Source organism: Trachurus japonicus, chromosome 3 (assembly GCF_045865225.1).
Source record: "Trachurus japonicus isolate A0001 chromosome 3, Traja_1.0".
NCBI classification, from domain to species: domain Eukaryota; kingdom Metazoa; phylum Chordata; class Actinopteri; order Carangiformes; family Carangidae; genus Trachurus; species Trachurus japonicus.
Window position 1 is genome coordinate 33,115,395 of NC_140909.1, and position 18,915 is coordinate 33,134,309.

Consider the following 18,915-nt stretch of genomic DNA (forward strand, 5'->3'; position numbering starts at 1 on the left):
AAGGTGCAGGCACAGAAACAGCTTGTTCTCAGTGGAGCTCATTTGAGCGACTTTTAGACAGCCGACATTCAGGACCACGGATCAGTTTGGGGCAATACATTTCAAATGCAGTTTAGTTGGACATCTGACAGCTGAGTGAAATTGAGTAAAAAGAGTATAATATGGGATCTTTAAGGCCAACATTTAGAGCCAAACGTTTGATTGATAAAAAAGAGTCATTGATGCAACAAGGATTTCATTTTGTCAAATGGAAAGAAAGTTTTCTAACTCTTATGGGATTATCTGCACTTCTGTAGGTAATTACAGAATTTGCACTGCAGAATCTGTAGTCAAAGGAAAACCTCTATAAACCTCTAAAAGGACGGACTGTATTCCAGCCTGATACATAGACAAACATGTGCCTGTCTCTCCTCAGCCGGCAGTAACGGCAGCCCACAGCAGCAACAGCAGCAGCAGCAGCAGCCGGATCTGCGCATCAGGAGGCAGCACTCCTCCGACAGCGTCAGCAGCGTCGCCAGCGCAACCAGCCATTCAAGTGTGGGCTCCAATCTGGACACTGACGCCAAGAACAAGAAGAAGAACAAGAAGAACTGGGTAAGATGAAAGAGAATTAAAAATGAGGTGTGACGGACTTGATTTTGAGATTGTGATAAGTTATAAAAAAAAAGGGCAACAAGCACGCCTGTTGGTTTGTTGTGTTAGTCTTTGTCTCTTTTTGTATTTGCATGTGTGTGCTGGTGTGACATGTTTGGGTTTCTGCCCCCTCAGGCGCCATTCACTGGAGAAAAGGTGAATACATATTGGATTTCCATAGTCTCTTCCTGTTCAGTATGAAGTCCTGATGTGACTGATTTGGTGAATTGCAGGTCAAAAAAAAAGAAAGAAAAGAGAAACGTGTTTGCTTTTCCTGTAATAGTCGTCTCTTTACCTGCAAATAACCAGCTCAGTGCTCACTGGATAGTGTGTAGTCCAACTGTCAGCTCATTCATTGCGTTTCACTTGTGATCATACAACAAAACATCTCACATACTTTCACTCAACAACTTTTCCTTTTTTTTTTGTTGTTGAAAGACTTTTCTCTGCAGCGGAGGGCAAGTCAGAGACGATGACGTACGCAGTTTTGTTTTTTTTCTTCCTCCCTGTCCTGTAGACTGACGTGTTAGCCTCCTGTGGTTTTCCTATCTGATCCTGATGTTGTTGGATTTGTAGGAAGTGCAGTGCGGTGCTGTCTGGTAGCTGTTAAAGAGTTTCCTGCTTTAGGTCACAGTGATAATAAATGGGCTTCCTCCGTGTGTGTGTGTGCGTGTGTGTGCGTGTGTGTGTGTGTGTGTGTGTGTGTGTGTGTGTGTGTGTGTGTGTGTGTGTGTGTGTGTGTCTGCGCCTCCGGCTGTCAGTCTTTGTGCAGACGAGACCCCACAGAGGGCTCCACCATGCAGGTGCCACTCACTCAGTGTGTGATGTGGAGTGTATAGGGGCTGTGTGGAGAGAGTATATAATGGATCATGAAAGAGCTTCCGTGTCATGCTGGCTGTGATGTAGAATTAGTCGGCAGCTGCCTGGAAGTCTAATGAAATCAGCTCCAGTCTCGTAGGGGCCCGAGTTTAATCTCTGTCCCTCCATAATGCATTAACACACCCAAACCCATATGAACATGTGCTGTTTTGTCTCTGTGTCTTCCTCTGCTTCGCTTCATGTGGCAGGTCTATGAGGTAAGAATGGGTATGCTGCGAGAAATAAAAGAACCAAAGCTGCCTTTAACCCCCGCACCTTTTCTAGGTTACTAACCTCTGTCCTCTTCCTCCTCTCCCTCTCTGCTGCCACTGTAGTGCCTCTCCTCCCCCCTTCAACACTGCTCCCCTCGGAAATCTGCTCTTATGACACTCGAGTCAGCTCTGAAAGGAGGAATCCACATGAAAAATACTCTGGGTCGATTCATTTTGTGTTTTTGTTGAACCAGACAAACACAATTCACATTATATGAGATATTTTGTGACAACTGCTGAAGGTCCCTCACTACCAAAGACACTCATTAACAAAATCACACAAAATGTTATACAGAGGACTCATGAAATTGTGATGAACAAGTATTAATGGTGGATTTCTGCCTTAAACACAATCTCAAATAAGGATGGTATTTAAAGAGTTCATCCAAAATTAGAGGACACATTTAGAAAACTTTCAAACTTTGCAAATGATGTTTTCTAATTACATCATAAACTCTCTATGGAAGTTCTAATCCAATTCTTTGGGAAAAGAACATATCACTCCACACACACACACAGAGACACAGGTTGTCTGTCCGTGTGTATAATGTGAAGTGTTTGTGTTTAGAGCTGCAGCTCAGGTCATAAGACAGCTGACCCATCTCCCTCTCTCTCTCTGACTCACTTGCACTTTTTCACAGCTGTTTTCCTCCACTCCCCCCCCACCCGGCACACTCCTCCTCTCCCTCTCAGCCTTGTGTATTTGGGAGCGTGTTGCTCGCCTCCTCACCTCTCTGTTTCTCTCTCTGTGTTTCTCTACCTGCAGCTGCGAAGCTCCTTCAAGCAGGCGTTCAGCAAGAAGAAATCTCCCAAGTCGGCCTCTTCTCACTCCGACATCGAGGAGATGACGGACTCGTCGCTGCCTTCTTCCCCCAAACTGCCCCACAACGGCACCTCAGCCGCCAGCCACATGCTCAGGAACACACACTCCAACTCGTTGTACGTACACATCGTCATCACCAGAGTTCATCTTACGCAAACATATCCAAATAAAATCAGATCTCCACTTGAAATCATTCAACAAACTTTCACGTTGCTAAATCGTGGCGTCCTGCTTGTATGTGTGCAGACTGTCGGAGTGTTTGGACAGCGAGGCGGAGACGGTGATGCAGCTGCGGAGTGAGCTCAGGGAGAAGGAGATGAAGCTGACAGATATCCGCCTGGAGGCTCTCAGCTCCGCCCATCAGCTGGACCAGCTGAGGGAGGCCATGAACCGCATGCAGGTCTGCACACACAGACAGAAACTCTCCTTGACTTGCTCCAGCTCTGGGCTAACTGTGATGACACTTTGACGGATGGTACAGACACATAGGATCATTTTTTCCTACATTTTCCTTTCGGCGTATGTGTGTCTGTAGGTGGAGATCGAGAAACTGAAGTCGGAGAATGACCGTCTGAAGTTGGAGACTCAGGGCAGCAGAACGGGCTCCCAGGCCTCCATATCATCTTCTCCTCCCCCACACACAAACAGCCAGGCTCCAGGACCTGGACTGTCCCAGCAGAGCCTCAATCTCACCACCAGTGAATCCACCAGCCTGGGTAAGACAGCAATCATGACAGTGTGAATTCACAAGCATTAACTCAAATATTTAAAGGGATAGTTCAACATTTTGGCAAATTTCCCTATTGCCATAATCCCTGTAGGTTCATCACCTTTAAATATCGGTGCATGTTGTTTTGAGATCAGCGGGGCAGAGTTGCGAGCTGCTCAGCAAACACTATGGAGGTGAACGGTGCCGGTCCCATGTCCCTCATCAAACTCATCAAATACACAATCCAACAACTCCAAAACGCTCTGGTGGAGAAGTTGTGACCTGCACGTTTGCCACGCTTTGAAATAATCATGTATAATTATGAAACATTACAACACACGAAGCAAATACTCGGAACTTCTTGCGCTTTTGAAATCACTCGGCCCAGCAGCCGTGTCTGGAATGTAGTTCTGGCTATGCATTTGCCTTGAAAACAATTCCGTCTCGTAATGTTACTTTATTATTTCATAGCGTGGTGAATGTGCAGATAACAACTTTTTGCAAGCATTTTGGAGTGGTTGAATTGTGTATTTGATGAGTTTTGAGGGACAGGGGACCTGTACCATTCACATTGTGTTCACTGAGCAGCTTGCATCTCAAAACAACATGCACCGATAATTGAAGGTATATATAGGGATTATGGCAAGTTGCCAAAAATGTTGAACTATCCCTTTGACTAATAACCACATTGATGGCAAGTTTTGATTTGAAATGCCGAACCCTTGTCTGACTCACTCTTCCCTCCTGTCAGACATGCTGCTGGATGACACCGGTGGAGAGGGAGGGATGAGGAAGGAGGGGAGACACGTCAAGATCGTCGTCAGCCTGGACGAAGACAGCAAGTGGGGAGAGGTGAGACTAGAAAACAATGACACTATTGCCTTTTGGTTACAGTTGTGTTACATGTTGCCTGTCTGCTTCTAGGTCTCTAAAACCACTCATATTTTTCCATCACAGGAGGGCCGGCCTCGCCACTTTCTCATTGGTTGCATCGGCGTCAGTGGTAAAACCAAGTGGGACGTTCTGGACGGAGTAGTGCGACGCCTTTTCAAGGTAAAAATGATAAACAGAGTCAGATGCAGACACAATGTCAGAAAACATCTCATAAAGTATTAAGCATCTTGTCAATGTTGAGCTCAGCCACAGCTCAGGTTTTTCTATGATGACAAAACAACTGGTATTAACTCATAAATCTAATTCACAAACACAAACTTTGAAGCCTTTTGAAAGCTGCTAAATGTAGAAACCTTGTGTCTGACAGGAGTACATTACCCACGTGGACCCTATGAGCCAGCTGGGCCTCAGCTCAGACAGCGTGGAGGGATACAACATCGGAGAAATCCACCGGCACAGCAGCCTCAAGGCCGCTCAGACACCTGAGCTGCTGCCCTGTGGCTACCTGGTGGGAGACAGCAACACCATCAGCATCCAGCTCAAAGGTACAGAGACTGTGCTGCTGCCTCCAGAAATTAGCACAGTGTTGATACTGTAGATGGAGAGGGATAAAACAAAGTCTAATTTCACAGTGCTGGTGAATAAAAGCAATAGATATTCCCAGAAACTCATCCACTCCATCCTCTACAGCCCAGCTTTCCTCTCTGATATTAATACCCTGGTGTGTGTGTGTGTGTCCAGGTGTGAGCAGTGAGAACGTGGACTCTCTGGTGTTCGACACTCTGATCCCGAAGCCGATGCTGCAGCGCTACGTGTCCCTGCTGAAGGAGCACAGACGAGTCATCCTGTCGGGCCCCAGCGGCACGGGGAAGACCTACCTGGCCAATCAGCTGTCTCGACACCTGCTGCTGCTGGAGGGCCGACCTCTGACCCCGCACGCCGTGGTCACCTTTAACGTGGACCACAAGTCCAGCAAGGTAAACACACACACACACACACAAATTCGCTATTGTGTTTTTCACACAAAGACCTAAATGTTAAAAGCAAACACACTGGCAGCTTCTGTGTGTTTTACAGATCATGTCTGAATGCGTCAACCTCACGGACGTTGGTTTCTGTTCTCCAGTATTGAGACATCAAACTGAACTAAATTTAACTAAATTTTCGAACATTGAATGACAACTGTAAACAAAAGATAAAACACTCCTGATCAAAAACCTGCAAACTCACTCAGTGTCAGTGTTAAATTACAAAGCTGTAAAATTTAGATGCGTGATTCTTTTTATAGCAGCACAATTGTGTATAGAACTGAAATGAACTAATAAATCATATTAAGAGCTAAATGTTCAGCATATTTATCAAAGTTTGAGCAATATATCCAATACAAAATAATGAACAGACATCATGTAAGAATATATAATAGTGAATAAAAAAAACATTTTGGCCTTTGGAGGGTTTTGGAAAAATAAAGCACCACATGAATAATTGTGCACATGAGGACAAAGAGCTCAGCTTCAACCTTCTGTCTATAAACCTGTCGACTCTGCTGCTCCAAGAAGATAACAACAAACTGCTGAAGGTTGCACAAAGTTCAAATGCTCTCTTTCTCTGCAGGAGTTGCGTCAGTACCTTTCGGGTTTGGCCGAGCAGTGCAGCGGCGTGCCGGGTGTGGAGAGCCCTCTGGTGGTCATTCTGGACAACCTGCACCACGTCAGCTCCCTGGGAGAGATCTTCAACGGCCTCTTTAACTGCAACTACCAGCACTGGTCAGTTCACACACACACATTTGTCCGACACAATCATGATGAAAGTTCATGTTTGGATGAACTTAACCTAAACGTGTTTTTCTCTCCTTGCAGCCCCTACATTATCGGCACCATGAGCCAAGCCACATCATCTGCCCCCAACCTGCAGCTTCACCACAACTTCAGGTAAGCTGCTGCTGATCTCCTCCCCCACTATTCGCGGCTGGATGTTAAAAGATTTCTACGATATCTGCCTGTTTACCACATTGTATATTCAACACAACTGTGTGTTCTTCAACCAGGTGGGTGCTGTGTGCCAACCACATGGAGCCGGTGAAAGGCTTCCTCGGTCGCTTCCTGAGGAGGAAGCTGATCGAGACGGAGATCGGCAGCCGGACGCGCAACATGGAGCTGGTGAAGATCATCGACTGGATCCCACGGGTTTGGCACCACCTCAACCGTTTCCTGGAGACGCACAGCTCCTCCGACGTCACCATTGGTAAGAGGACGTCGCACAATCGGTCAGTAGCAGTCAGTCCAGGGACGGCTGGACGGCTGGATACAAAAAAGTATCAAACAGCTGCAGCTCATTCAGAACGCTGCAGCTCGAGTTTTAACCAGAACAAAGAGATCAGATCACATCACATCACCCCAGTTCTTAAGACCTTACACTGGCTCCCAGTCAGCTACAGAATAGATTTCAAAGTTCTGCTACTGGTTCACAAATCACTGAATGGTTTAGGTCCAGAATACATGAATGACATGTTAGTAGAGTATAAACCCAGTAGAGCTCTGAGATCTACTGACTCAGGTCAGATAGTGGAGCTCAGAGTTCAAACCAGACATGGTGAAGCAGCATTTAGCTGTTATGCTGCTCACAAGTGGAACAAAATACCAGCAGAACTGAGATCAGCCCCAACTGTAAGCACTTTTAAATCCAGGTTAAAAACATTTCTCTTTTCACGTGCTTATAGCTGAGCTCTTTTAAGAACTTTAAACTTTATCTATTTTCTTTTATTTTACTTTTATTTGCTCTTGCTTTTAACTCTGTTTTTAGTGTTTTGTTTGTTTTTATTCTGTTTTATGCTTCTTTTTTTAATGTTTTGTCTTTATGTAAAGCACATCGAGTTGCCTTGGTATGAAATGCGCTATATAAATAAAGATGCTATGCCTTGCCTTGCCTGGTGTCTTAACATCTCTGCTGTGTGCTGTACAGGACCTCGTCTCTTCCTGTCCTGTCCCATGGACGTGGAGGGGTCCAGGGTTTGGTTCACTGACCTCTGGAACTACTCCATCATCCCCTACATGCTGGAGGCCGTACGGGAGGGGCTGCAGGTATTTAACAACACTGATTTTTTTTTTAAAAACTTGATTTGCCATCCTGAGGTGATGTGCAGTGACTGAGAAAGACAGACTTGTTCAGATTTGCCCTCTTGCAGGATAGAATTATGTTCATCAAAGTTAAATTGATTCAATTAATTAGCATCAGATTTAATCAGGCAGCTGCTAATCAGTATTGTGAAAAGTGAGTTCAGAGAAGGAATCTGCCTCAGTAGTTTAGAGGAGAAGCCACACTGTGGTCACTCTGAAATGTTTTCCTGCGTCTCTGCAGCTGTACGGCCGCAGGGCTGCGTGGGAGGACCCGGCCGCCTGGGTGACCGACACCTACCCGTGGTCAGCCACACCCACTCCATCTGAATGGCCCCCGCTGCTGCAGCTCCGACCTGAGGATGTAGGGTTCGATGGCTACTCCGCCCCAAGAGAAGGAGTCAGGAAAGAGCCACCACAGAGCGACAGCGACGCAGACCCACTGGTGAGCAAATGAAGAAGAACATCTCTTACTGAGCAGTTGATTTCAGTCGAAAGCCTCCTCGGTAACCCTTTACTTTACAGGCAATAATTACGTGATAATGTCAAGAAATAGCCAAGAAATAAATAACAGTTTATTGCGTCATAATGTCTAGAAATAGCCTAATCGTCAATTTCATAGTAATGTCGAGAAATATTAAAAAAAAAGGGAATATCCGCACACTGAATTAAAGCTCCCATTTATTGGATAGCCTACTTGCTTACAACGTTTTGACCGATGTGGTCTTCCTCAAGCAAATGGCATGACAAGTGGCAGGCATATACTACATATATAGGCTGAAGGCCTGATGACACCACACCTCTGTCATTAGTTGGATGGGCTTCAGGTGAGCCAATTATAGACCACTTAGTGTGCCCAGAGGTCAAGATAGTACAATAAATCTTAAAGGACAATTCCGGTCGAATTCAACACGGGGGTGTATTTTCATATCATTTTAGGTCTAAAAGAATGAATCTGAAGATTTTCAGTTTAATCGCTCCTGTTTTGCGGTAGCTGCGTCTGTCCCTGCATCGCCACGGCAGCAATGAATGGGAGTGGATGTAAGTTCCGCTGTTTAGGCTGTTTCCAGCCCTCAAAGCCGCAATTTTTTTCCACAGACAGCGTCAGATGGCGACTCAAACATGCACCGAGAAGTTTATTTACTTCAAGCAAGCCGACATGTTTGTAAAACTAGATCTAATTCAAAGTCTCCCGGAGTCTCGCGCGAGACCCAGTTGCCGTGCGCGGTGTGTTCAGGAGCAGTAGGAAAAGCTACCGTTGTGTCATAAACACAGGAATATCAACTCTTGACTTGCTTCAAGTAAAAAAAACTTCTCGGCGCATGTTTGATTAGCCACCTGACGCTGTCTGTGGAAAAAAATGTACACTTCAAGCAAGTAAAGAGTTGATATTACTGTGTTTATGACACAAGCGGTAGCTCCGACTGCGCCTGAATACACCAGCACTGCAACTTCGGGCTCGCGCGAGACTCCGGGAGACTTTGAATTAGATCGACTTTTACAAACATGTCGACTTGCTTGAAGTAAATAAACTTCTCGGTGCATGTTTGAGTAGCCATCTGACGCTGTCTGTGGAAAAAAATTGCGGCTTTGAGGGCTGGAAACAGCCTAAACAGCGGAACTTACATCCACTCCCATTCATTGCTGCCGTGGCGATGCAGGGACAGACGCAGCTTCCGCAAAACAGGAGCGATTAAACTGAAAATCTTCAGATTCATTCTTTTAGACCTAAAATGATATGAAAATACACCCCCGTGTTGAATTCGACCGGAATTGTCCTTTAACAAACACAATACACAATATACACAGACACACAGGTCAAGTGTTAAAAAGATGTACACAAAAACATGAGATTATAGTCAATAATCAGCAATAAAATAAATGCACAAAGTCTAAAGAACACTAATATGGAGATTTTTAGACACCAAAAACCAGTTCACAAAAAGGGCCTAATGTCTAAGTCCTCATTAAGGCCATTAGGTGACATGGTATTGAGGGAGTAGATCCAGTAGGTCTCCCTTTGAAGGAGTTTTCTTTCAATGTCACCACCTCTACGCTGTTTCTGGATCCTCTCTATTCCCAGGTAACGCAGTGCGCTGACACTGTGGCCTGCCTGCTTAAAATGGGCGGCCACAGGACTGCGCACGTCACCTGGTCTGATCTTGCCCTCGATGTTTTTCCAATATAAGAAAGGCCACATGGACACCGGATCATATAAATCACATGTGTGGTACTGCATGTGATGGCCCCCTGGATAGAGATGTTGCGACCGGTATGAGGGTGGGTGAAGGTTTTACATCGCTGTGTGTAAACACATTGGGTACAGCCCCCACATTTGTAATTGCCATCCGGCAGGTTAAGTTCTGACCCCAAACTAAAAAACGTGTTCACTGAGCCACCAAAATTGGTGTTTAAACGCCCCAACAACATCAGAGACAGCCTGGTCAGATCTGACTTCAACCCCCATAACACATCTAACCCCCTTAACCTGCCAGATGGCAATTACAAATGTGGGGGCTGTACCCAATGTGTTTACACACAGCGATGTAAAACCTTCACCCACCCACATACCGGTCGCAACATCTCTATCCAGGGGGCCATCACATGCAGTACCACACATGTGATTTATATGATCCGGTGTCCATGTGGCCTTTCTTACATTGGAAAAACATCGAGGGAATTACGTACCAGGATCAGTGAACACAGAAGCAAGATCAGATCAGGGGACGAGCGCAGTCCTGTGGCCGCCCATTTTAAGCAGGCAGGCCACAGTGTCAGCGCACTGCGTTACCTGGGAATAGAGAGGATCCAGAAACAGCGTAGAGGTGGTGACATTGAAAGAAAACTCCTTCAAAGGGAGACCTACTGGATCTACTCCCTCAATACCATGTCACCTAATGGCCTTAATGAGGACTTAGACATTAGGCCCTTTTTGTGAACTGGTATTTGGTGTCTAAAAATCTCCATATTAGTGTTCTTTAGACTTTGTGCATTTATTTTATTGCTGATTATTGACTATAATCTCATGTTTTTGTGTACATCTTTTTAACACTTGACCTGTGTGTCTGTGTATATTGTGTATTGTGTTTGTTAAGATTTATTGTACTTTCTTGACCTCTGGGCACACTAAGTGGCCTATAATTGGCTCACCTGAAGCCCATCCAACTAATGACAGAGGTGTGGTGTCATCAGGCCTTCAGCCTATATATGTATATGCCTGCCACTTGTCATGCCATTTGCCTGAGGAAGACCACATCGGTCGAAACGTTGTAAGCAAGTAGGCTATCCAATAAATGGGAGCTTTAATTCAGTGTGCGGATATTCCCTTTTTTCTTTGCAATTATCCTGACTGTCCGGCACCTGGCCTAAAATAGGCATTGGATGTGCGCACAACCACCCTGCTTTTTCTATGTCGAGAAATATAGCCAATAAATAACGATTGATTGCCTTGGCCTTTCCCAAAAATCCCCAAAAATTCAAAGCATGTGTAATCTTTTGCTTTAATGAAAAACATGACATTACTATGAAATTGACTGTTATTTCTAGGCTATTTCTTGACATTATCAAGTAATTAGCGACCTGTAAATTAAAGAGAAACTAGGCAGGATTTTTCCTGTGGCTATGCTACATTTTTACCTTAATTAAAAAGCACTGGAGTAATTGTGATAGTTAACTACATGACTTGTAACTTGTTACGAGTGAGAATGGAGGCTCTCTGCCTTCACCTGGCGTCTCATGGCTGAAAACCAACCAGTGTAGTACCTGGCCGCCGTCCCGGTGTCCCAGCTCTCGTCTCTGCACACCGCGACACAAACACGCTCCATGACCCGTAATCTTTTGTTTATGACAGTTAAGATTACACACACACACGTCGTAACATTGTAAATGTTATATAACGTTATCCATATAACGTATTGATTTTTCGCCGGCTTTGTTGTAAACAAATGCACATGGCCAGGAGGAGGGTTAGAAAAACAGCAGAAAAGTGACCAGACTTGTATAGTTCCCCTTTAAAGGGTTACCCACTCCTCAGTTTAGCAAATGAATGGAACTTGAGTTGAGGCAAGCAGTTCAGAATTTTAGTGGAAGATTGAGAGAATAGAAATGAAATAATCCAACATTTAGCACAGAAGTTTCTCCCACCTCTGGGTTGTGGAGCTCCATCAGACCGACTCTCTTTCTGCCAACAGATGAACATGCTGATGCGTCTGAAGGAGGCGGCGACGTCGTCCAGCCCGCAGAGCTACGACAGCGACTCCAACAGCAACAGCCACCAGGACGACATCCTGGACTCGTCGCTGGAGTCGACCCTGTGATGCCGTCAAAACGCAGCACTGGGATCAGTTTTCAGGAGAAACTTTTTATAACAAATGCTCTCACCCCCCCGAGGACCTCTCGTCGAGAGCGTAGTAACTTCATGCCACAAAATCCAGCCACCTTAATTTGGGTGCAGGTAACCCAAATATTTAAAAAAAGATTAAGATTAAGATTGCATTTCAGAAGACGGGCAACACAAGTTTCTACTGCACTGTGCTGTTTTCATTTTGTCTTTAGTCTTTTTTTTTTTCTTTTCCTTTTTTTTTTCACCGCTGTGGCCCGGGGCTCCTGTCAGGAGCCTGACATTTACTTCAGACAGAAATAATAAAAGCACACAGCCTGTCACTGTTAGTGAGGCATCGTCATGGCCATCGTCATCCAGCCATCAGCATATGTGAACACCAGCCAGGAGTCATCCATCCTTCACTGAGCCGAGCCGCAGCATCAGCTCCAGCTCCAGCTCCTCAGGCTGAGACGTTCAAGTCCTGCCCCAGCTGCAGTGCACGTGTGTGGCCTGCAGATGGCAGCACAGGCCCTGGTCTCTGGAGCGTCACGGAGCCTGAGCTACAAGCTGCTGAGAGCACAACAAGAGGCTGCTGCCTGTTGGGATGGATGGATGAAGAGCCAGCCACTTTCTGCTTCTCCTCCTCCTCCTTTGCAACTGAAGCTGTTTGTGTTATTGCTGGAGGAGAAACTGAGCCAAAGTGAATGTTAAGTGTCCACTCACTTCACAAAACTCCTCTGAAGTCATTCATTAAAAAACTTGAAAAAGATTTTTTAAAAATTTAAAAGAAAAATAATTGAAAGTTAACAGTTCCAACCAGATACACGTCTTGAACTGGTGTGTTAATATGAGGGAATCCATGATATAAACATGGTGACAAACACTCTTCACCAGTACAATGTCAAACTCTGTGGAAAACATCTTCATGGGACAGAGACAAATAAGACAAAGTCACCCAGACAATTCTCACCATGCAGAGTTGACATACTGGCGACAACCCGCCTCGTGGCCGACGAGCCATTGTTCCACTAGAGAAATAGTTCCTTTGACATGGAGCAGAATAAAATAGTGAGTGTGCGTGCGGCAGACCCGCTGAATTTAAAAAGGTGATTTTATCCAGTAAAACATCTGCAGCTATTTGTAAGTAAAATCTTTCTAAAGACCTATAGTTCTCACTGCAAATAAGTATTTCCAGGAGGAAATGGTGCTGAGTAGGAAGTTAACATTCACCACGGCTCGATTTATCACTTTTTGTGTTTTGAATTACTGTCCTGTTTTTTTTTTTTTTATCCGTCGTATCTGTACAATAATATCGACCATTTCAAAGTTGTTGCTTTAACCCTCATAACCCTTAAAGATCTCCATGCACATTGGCCCAAGCAGGCTGTTGTAGCACAACTCTCTTTTTGGTGCTGGACTGAATATTAACAAACAATGCCTTACTCTTTTTGGAACAGACTTACGTGCATTAAATGATTCTTTTATTTGTCTAAATGGCTGTAAACTTAACAGGGCTCCGAGTCAACTCTCCCCCCTTTGAGCCCTCTCTGGAGCAGGTGGTTGACCTCGCATCATATCAAACACCAATGCCGTTGGATTGAAGAGACGTGAATGAGAAGCAGTACTTTGGGTTTGTTTTTTGTTTTGTTTTTGTTTTGAATTAAAGTTGTATGCATGTATGAACCCAGTGCTGAGACACTGGTGTAAATATCTGGACCACTAGCAGGAGAGGAGAGAAAAACATATAAGACGTGTTTCAGTGCTTGAAATCAGGAGCGTTTGCAGGTTGATCGGGTGAAGGAAGTTTAAGAAGATGCGTTGATTTTATACCTCATCCCCATCCTTCAACTATGCTTTCGCCACGCTCGTTGTCTGTTCTGATTATGTGATTTGTGATGATTGAAACTGTCATAAGAAACATGTTGAACTAATTAAGTAAAAACTAGTGTATATGCTGCTTTGTTTATAGATATAATTAATCGGAGGTTTTAAGGTATAAAGGTACTTGTGGTTGAATGATTATGTAAAAGTTTTAACACCATTTCTATGGCGTAAAAAAAAAAGATAATAAAGTTATTGTACTTTTTTTTTTCTTTTCTTTGCAACCTCCCAGCCTGCCTTCTGGGAAGGGCAGGCAGACGTTTTATAAAAACTGGGGTGGTGTCGTTCAGCGCCTGCGTCCATCACTTTCAGTGTTTTTGTCACCAATGCTATGCAACATTCATTCTGATCTCCCAGTGGAAGCCAAAAGCTTGACGTCGGTTTGTGCCCCCCTGCCCTCCACCCCGAGCAGATTTCAGCACTGCCGAGACCTAAAGCATGGAACCAGATTTGTGAAGACTTTGTGGCAAACTTTTTTTTTTTCTTTGTCCATATGTATGTCTGTGTACTTGATGGAGGCTCTCCTGCTACAGTGAGCACAAAGAGGCAGACTGTGTTAGTCTTGTGAAAAGCCTGCTCTGGTGTCAGAGGTGTGGGTGTCGTTGAAAGCATTTGACCAGTCTGTGTGTTTATTACTCACAAACTCAATGAATGTTTAGCCTTCTTTGCTATGTACATTTTTTTTTTTACATGTAACATAACTGTGTAAATAGTTGGTTATTCTGCAGCATTTTGAGGACTCTTTTCTAGCTGATTTATTACAGTACTTGAAAAAGGAGTATTTTGTGTACAGTCTCTTTACATCAGAGCAGATTGATGCTGTTTGTCATCACTGGTCTGTCCAGGGCTCGAGAATTAAATCTGATATCACTGTACTAGTCTTAAGTTATTGTGATTCAATAAAATTAATGATTATTTATGATTTAATTTGGTGAAATTGGTCCTTTTTTTTGTATACACAAACAAACGCACACATCCATTGGAATTGTTTACAATTTTATTTGGTGTTTATACAAAAAAATGTGAAATAAACATATATACAGCGCATATTACAACATACTTATTAAACAGATTCATATAAATTATTAACGAAATAGCTACATTTTTCAATAAACAACTCTATTCAAGGTCGAGGCAAAAGTAACTCAATATTCTTGGCATAAAATTTCCATACAAAATTGTACAAAATACTGTACAATTGAACAAAGCTGTGCAAAACAGCAAATCTCAGTATCTCAGAAGCAGATCCTGATGAAGCAACACACTGGAGTGGAACTTAGTTGTTGTTTTTGTTAACATTTATGGGGTTTGTTTCTTACAAATGTGGTCACAGTCTCATAGAAAAACAGAACACGGGTTATATCTATATATTGGCTTTTTTTTTAATATAATAAATTAAGATACTGTTATTTCTTCTTCATCTGACTCTGAGAAGTCTGAGTGCTTGCTGGAGAGAGAAGGAGAGGAGATGCTGGAGCCCGATCTCATTCTTTCCCGCCGGAACACTTCCTCCTCCTCCTCTTCCTCCTCCTCGGCTGAGGACTTCTTGCCCACGTCGCTGAGGTCCGGGTGCGGGTTGGCTTTGGTGGGCAGCGTCTGCTCGCGGCAGCCGCCGGACGACAGCAGCTCTCGCTCCTTGGAGTTCCTCCACTTCATCCGCCGGTTCTGGAACCAGATTTTCACCTGCGGACACAGAGGAGGAGACGGGGAGTGAGCGGGGTTCTGCGTCAGGTGCAGCAGTTGGAGATGCGTAACGGCGTGTACGTGCGTAAAATTACGCACGGACACAACGTGAGCGATTTTGTTTGGTTTTGTTTATTTACCTGTGAGTCTTTAAGTCCTAGTTTGGAGGCCAGCTTCTTCCGGTCGGGTTTGCTGATGTACTTTTGTTTCTGGAACATTTTCTCCAGGGCTTTGCGCTGCACGTCGGAGAACACCGCCCTCCTCAGCATACCCCTCCGCGGTTTCCCTCTGGCGGCCAGGGGCCAAGAGAAAGTCCCGGGGATGGGAACAACGGAAGAAGATGCTGCAAGACAAACACAGAGGAGAAGCAGGGACCTGTTAGAGTCGTTCACTCAGAGAGAAACAATATGTGCACACTTGGAGAGTTTATCCTGGCAGCCAGAGAGGGAGCAGCTGCATCATGGGAAATAATCTCACTGCTTTATGATCCCCTGTGACATCAGAGAGGAGCTATATGACTATAATGATTCCTCTGTCAGGCCAAACTTTTAAAGCGCTTATTATTGGAAGGTTTCCCCCCTTGGAACTGTGCAATACGTCTCTGTTTTGAGTGAAATGGCACGAGGTGACTAATTAGCACATTGGCCGGTCCCCAACCGCATTGGTATGGTAAAGAGGTAGCATATCCTTTAAGGAACCCTGTGAGGGCGGATAGAGGAGTTAATAAACCGTGAACGGTAATTGTGTAGTAATGAACTAACGCAGAAAAGACTCTGGACAGGCGGCGAAGGCCATATATTATCGCAACAAAAGGAGATTTACACTTTCAAACTAAACACAACTGCATACCAGAATACTGATGGCGGGAGGGGGGAGTGGAGGGGAAGGCGCAGGGTTTTTTTTTTTTTCTTCATGCCCTCAAATCATTTTCATTAAATGAACACGAAAAGCTATTCAGGGCGCTGGAGTTGTTTTGTTGAGGCATTCAGCTGAGCCCATGAAAAGGCTCCATCTCCATTATGATTTGTCTGAATGAAAGCAAGGACTAGCGACTTTATAGACTTTTCTAAGAGATTATTCTTTATCTCAACTCAGTTGATTGGCCCGGCTGGAGAATAGAGGAACGTTTAGGGCACAGAGAGAGAGAGGACTGGAGGTCAGTGGTAACCTATCCTATGGGCCGTGCAGCCTGCGGGAAGAAGAGTTTTTCCACAGCTGAGACGCGCTGCTTGTAGTTTCACATATTCACTTTACTTTAGAAGACATCCCAGCGTCCTGTGCGCGCTCTGCTGGCCGGACTGTCCCCGGACACGGAGCTGCCCTGTGGCCGCCGCAGAATCAGGAACAAGGACGCTCTATGTGGTCTTGTGAGAATATTGAAAACTCTCAATAGCGCCTAATAGGGAAATTAGTGCATGACTGGTTCACGCCTTTGGCCCGCCTGGTAAAAGTCACTCTCCAGGGTGTGTGGGTGGTTCGCCCGGTGGGAGCTGACCAAATTGGTCACGGTGCTGAAGGCTTTGTTGCCCGCCACAGCGGCCCGGTGGCCCCCCGGGCGCTGTGGGAAAACGTGGGCCGGGAAAATGCCACAACGCCCCCCAATGGGAAGCAGGGGGGGACTATAACTCGCCACCCCGCCTCAAATTTAGAGCGTGACGATTTGGGATAATTGGTTAATTAGGGGGTGGATGGGTGGGTCCGGCCAGGGGCCAGAGCCAGCGCTTCCATTAATAAGACAGTGATTTCTTCTTTCTGGCTGTTTGTCCCTTTCCTGACGCTCTCCCGGGTAAAATATGACAGCGGTTCAAAGTGTTTTACATCTAAATGCAGCTCGTTCAGACTGGATTCTAAAGGCTGGACAGAGTCCATGAATGAGTGGAGGCAGAGTGAGAGAAAGCGGCGCCTACCTGGTAGATAGGGCGTCCTGAATATGGGGTGAAAGGTTCCGTCGAAGCAGGGGAAGGGGAAGGTCTTGTGCAGGCTTTGGACTGTGGGCGGTGAGGACGCTGTGGAGGAAACATCACACGTGTTAAATCATCCACACACACACATAACCACAACCAGTCTGAGAGGGTCACGTGACCGCAGGTGCAGGTGCAGGCACCGTCTGTCAACTCACCGGTCTTTGGTGAAGGTGCGAGGATGGCGCTCACTCCAAACTTGAGAAAAGTCGGGTCCTTGCTGCTCGGCAGCGACGTTTTGGGCGAGCACGACTCGCGCGTCACCGCGGTGGTGGTGGTAAAGGCGCGCTCCGCGGGCGCGCAGCTGAAGGACAAGGTGGTGGTGGGAGTGGGTAGGGAGCCGCTGGCTGATGGGACAGTCCGGTTAAAGAAGGCGGCGGGGCGACTTATCCGCAGCAGGTCCTCCACTAGAAAGCTGGAGTGGGTCGGGAAGCCGGACGGCAGCGTCTGGTGGAGCGGCAGCGCCGCGGCGGGGCGGTACAGCCCCGGGTAGAGGGCGGGAGGCGCGAGGACGCTTGGGATCATCATGGTCCCGGGTTAAAAAGAGTGCGTGAAATGTGAAGTACTCCTCGTGTCAGCTGGGAGAGAATCAGTCGTGTGAATGGCTGCTAACTCCTCTGCTCTCCTCACTCTGGGGAGAGCAGTTTTATAGCGGCCGACCCCCCCGGCCCTCCTCTCAGGGCTGACAGCCCCACAATGGGGCTCAACAAAGTTCTCCACATGGGTCGCTTTCATGCTCTATCCCCCGGCCCGCTGATTGGCCAGAGGACGCAATTTATGATTGCATTAGACTTCATAAGCAAGCAACACACAATGTAGCGACCACAAAAGAGGCTCAGTCATCAATTTTGCATGTTGACCACTTTCCTTTCAATTTGTTTTGTTTGGCAGAGGCAAGCGGCCTAATTAAAGAGCAATCTTTGCAGATTCATTCATTATTGGGGACTTTTAATGAGCACTTAAAGAAAGATACTTTATTCTTCTCCTTTCACCGAGTCCTTCTGTTATGCAGGAGATAAAATATACTCCTTAAAAATGCTAAATTATTCTTTTATTCCATTTTCGGAGCTGAAAAATAAACAGAATCACAGGTAGATAAAAACTAGACTTTAAACTCTATAATACTATTAAGAGAACAAGTGAGCAGGTTGTGTTTATTGTTAAATCTACACTGTGTGTTGGCCGCAGATGCCATGCGCAGCATCTCAAATGTAAATCAGTTTTAGGGTTTCATAGGATTCTCAACACTCAATCTGGCCCTCGTCATGGAATAATGTCTTAAACGGATTTCTGCTATCAAAACGCTTTAACAGATGTGTTAAATATCACTCTTTCTGCACAGGCTTCATTCAGTGCGCAGAGCCGCGGCACAGAGCGCACAGGAGAAGTGTGCGGCCTGCGCCGTGCGCTCATGATCCTGTTAACCATGAACTAACTGTCACCCTCAGCTGCGGAGGAGGCGCCCCTCGGCCTTTCTCTCCTTCCCTCTCATGGCTTTAAAAAAAAAGCCCAGTGGAATAAAAAAGCTTTATTTCTAAAGACGGTTTTGTTCTGCTATTTTAACCGGCTGAATAAAAGTGCATCTGTGATTTGATTTAAAACGCATTCATATGAGCGGACACTGAGACCCCATATAAAACTCTTATTAAAGCGACTTGGAGCCTTATAGTCGTGTTCTGTCAGCTTTGCCCTGAAAACCAGTTAAAGCAGAGTAATCAGGCGAAAATGCGTCGAAGAGCCAAAGAGGGGAAGAAAAAAAAAACGCCT

At 45.5% G+C, this 18,915-nt stretch overlaps 2 protein-coding genes across 14 annotated transcripts in view; one reads left to right on the top strand and one right to left on the bottom strand.

Moving 5' to 3' along the window:
* Nucleotides 1–14,431, top strand: part of nav2a (neuron navigator 2a) — a 253,595-nt gene extending 239,164 nt beyond the window's left edge. For all 13 annotated transcript variants that reach the window (XM_085771114.1, XM_085771084.1, XM_085771099.1 and 10 more), the window contains 14 exons: nucleotides 416–594; nucleotides 2,530–2,702; nucleotides 2,833–2,986; nucleotides 3,122–3,302; nucleotides 4,047–4,147; nucleotides 4,253–4,348; nucleotides 4,557–4,734; nucleotides 4,931–5,166; nucleotides 5,804–5,955; nucleotides 6,049–6,120; nucleotides 6,237–6,433; nucleotides 7,151–7,269; nucleotides 7,547–7,747; nucleotides 11,493–14,431. In XM_085771114.1, coding sequence (XP_085627240.1) covers nucleotides 416–594; nucleotides 2,530–2,702; nucleotides 2,833–2,986; nucleotides 3,122–3,302; nucleotides 4,047–4,147; nucleotides 4,253–4,348; nucleotides 4,557–4,734; nucleotides 4,931–5,166; nucleotides 5,804–5,955; nucleotides 6,049–6,120; nucleotides 6,237–6,433; nucleotides 7,151–7,269; nucleotides 7,547–7,747; nucleotides 11,493–11,618 — 2,165 coding nt within the window. In that variant the 3' untranslated portion in view covers nucleotides 11,619–14,431. The remainder of the gene's footprint in view (nucleotides 1–415; nucleotides 595–2,529; nucleotides 2,703–2,832; nucleotides 2,987–3,121; nucleotides 3,303–4,046; nucleotides 4,148–4,252; nucleotides 4,349–4,556; nucleotides 4,735–4,930; nucleotides 5,167–5,803; nucleotides 5,956–6,048; nucleotides 6,121–6,236; nucleotides 6,434–7,150; nucleotides 7,270–7,546; nucleotides 7,748–11,492) is intronic.
* Nucleotides 14,432–14,487: 56 nt separating this feature from the next.
* On the bottom strand, nucleotides 14,488–17,790 carry dbx1a (developing brain homeobox 1a). The gene is made up of 4 exons (XM_085771215.1): nucleotides 17,307–17,790; nucleotides 17,095–17,193; nucleotides 15,328–15,530; nucleotides 14,488–15,187 (listed from the first exon to the last, which is right to left on the bottom strand). The coding sequence occupies exons 1-4, from the start codon at nucleotides 17,674–17,676 to the stop codon at nucleotides 14,900–14,902; spliced, it is 960 nt and encodes a 319-aa protein (XP_085627341.1). The 5' UTR covers nucleotides 17,677–17,790; the 3' UTR covers nucleotides 14,488–14,899.
* Nucleotides 17,791–18,915: the final 1,125 nt, after the last annotated feature.

What these genes read in the sequence shown, in the direction of transcription:
- dbx1a (XM_085771215.1), bottom strand. Translation starts at nt 17,676, where the DNA reads ATGATGATCCCAAGCGTCCTCGCGCCTCCCGCCCTCTACCCGGGGCTG. An exon ending in CGCACCTTCACCAAAGACCG is followed by an intron (nt 17,194 to 17,306) that starts GTGAGTTGACAG and finishes TTTCCTCCACAG; the next exon opens with CGTCCTCACCGCCCACAGTC. An exon ending in CAGGACGCCCTATCTACCAG is followed by an intron (nt 15,531 to 17,094) that starts GTAGGCGCCGCT and finishes TTTGTCTTGCAG; the next exon opens with CATCTTCTTCCGTTGTTCCC.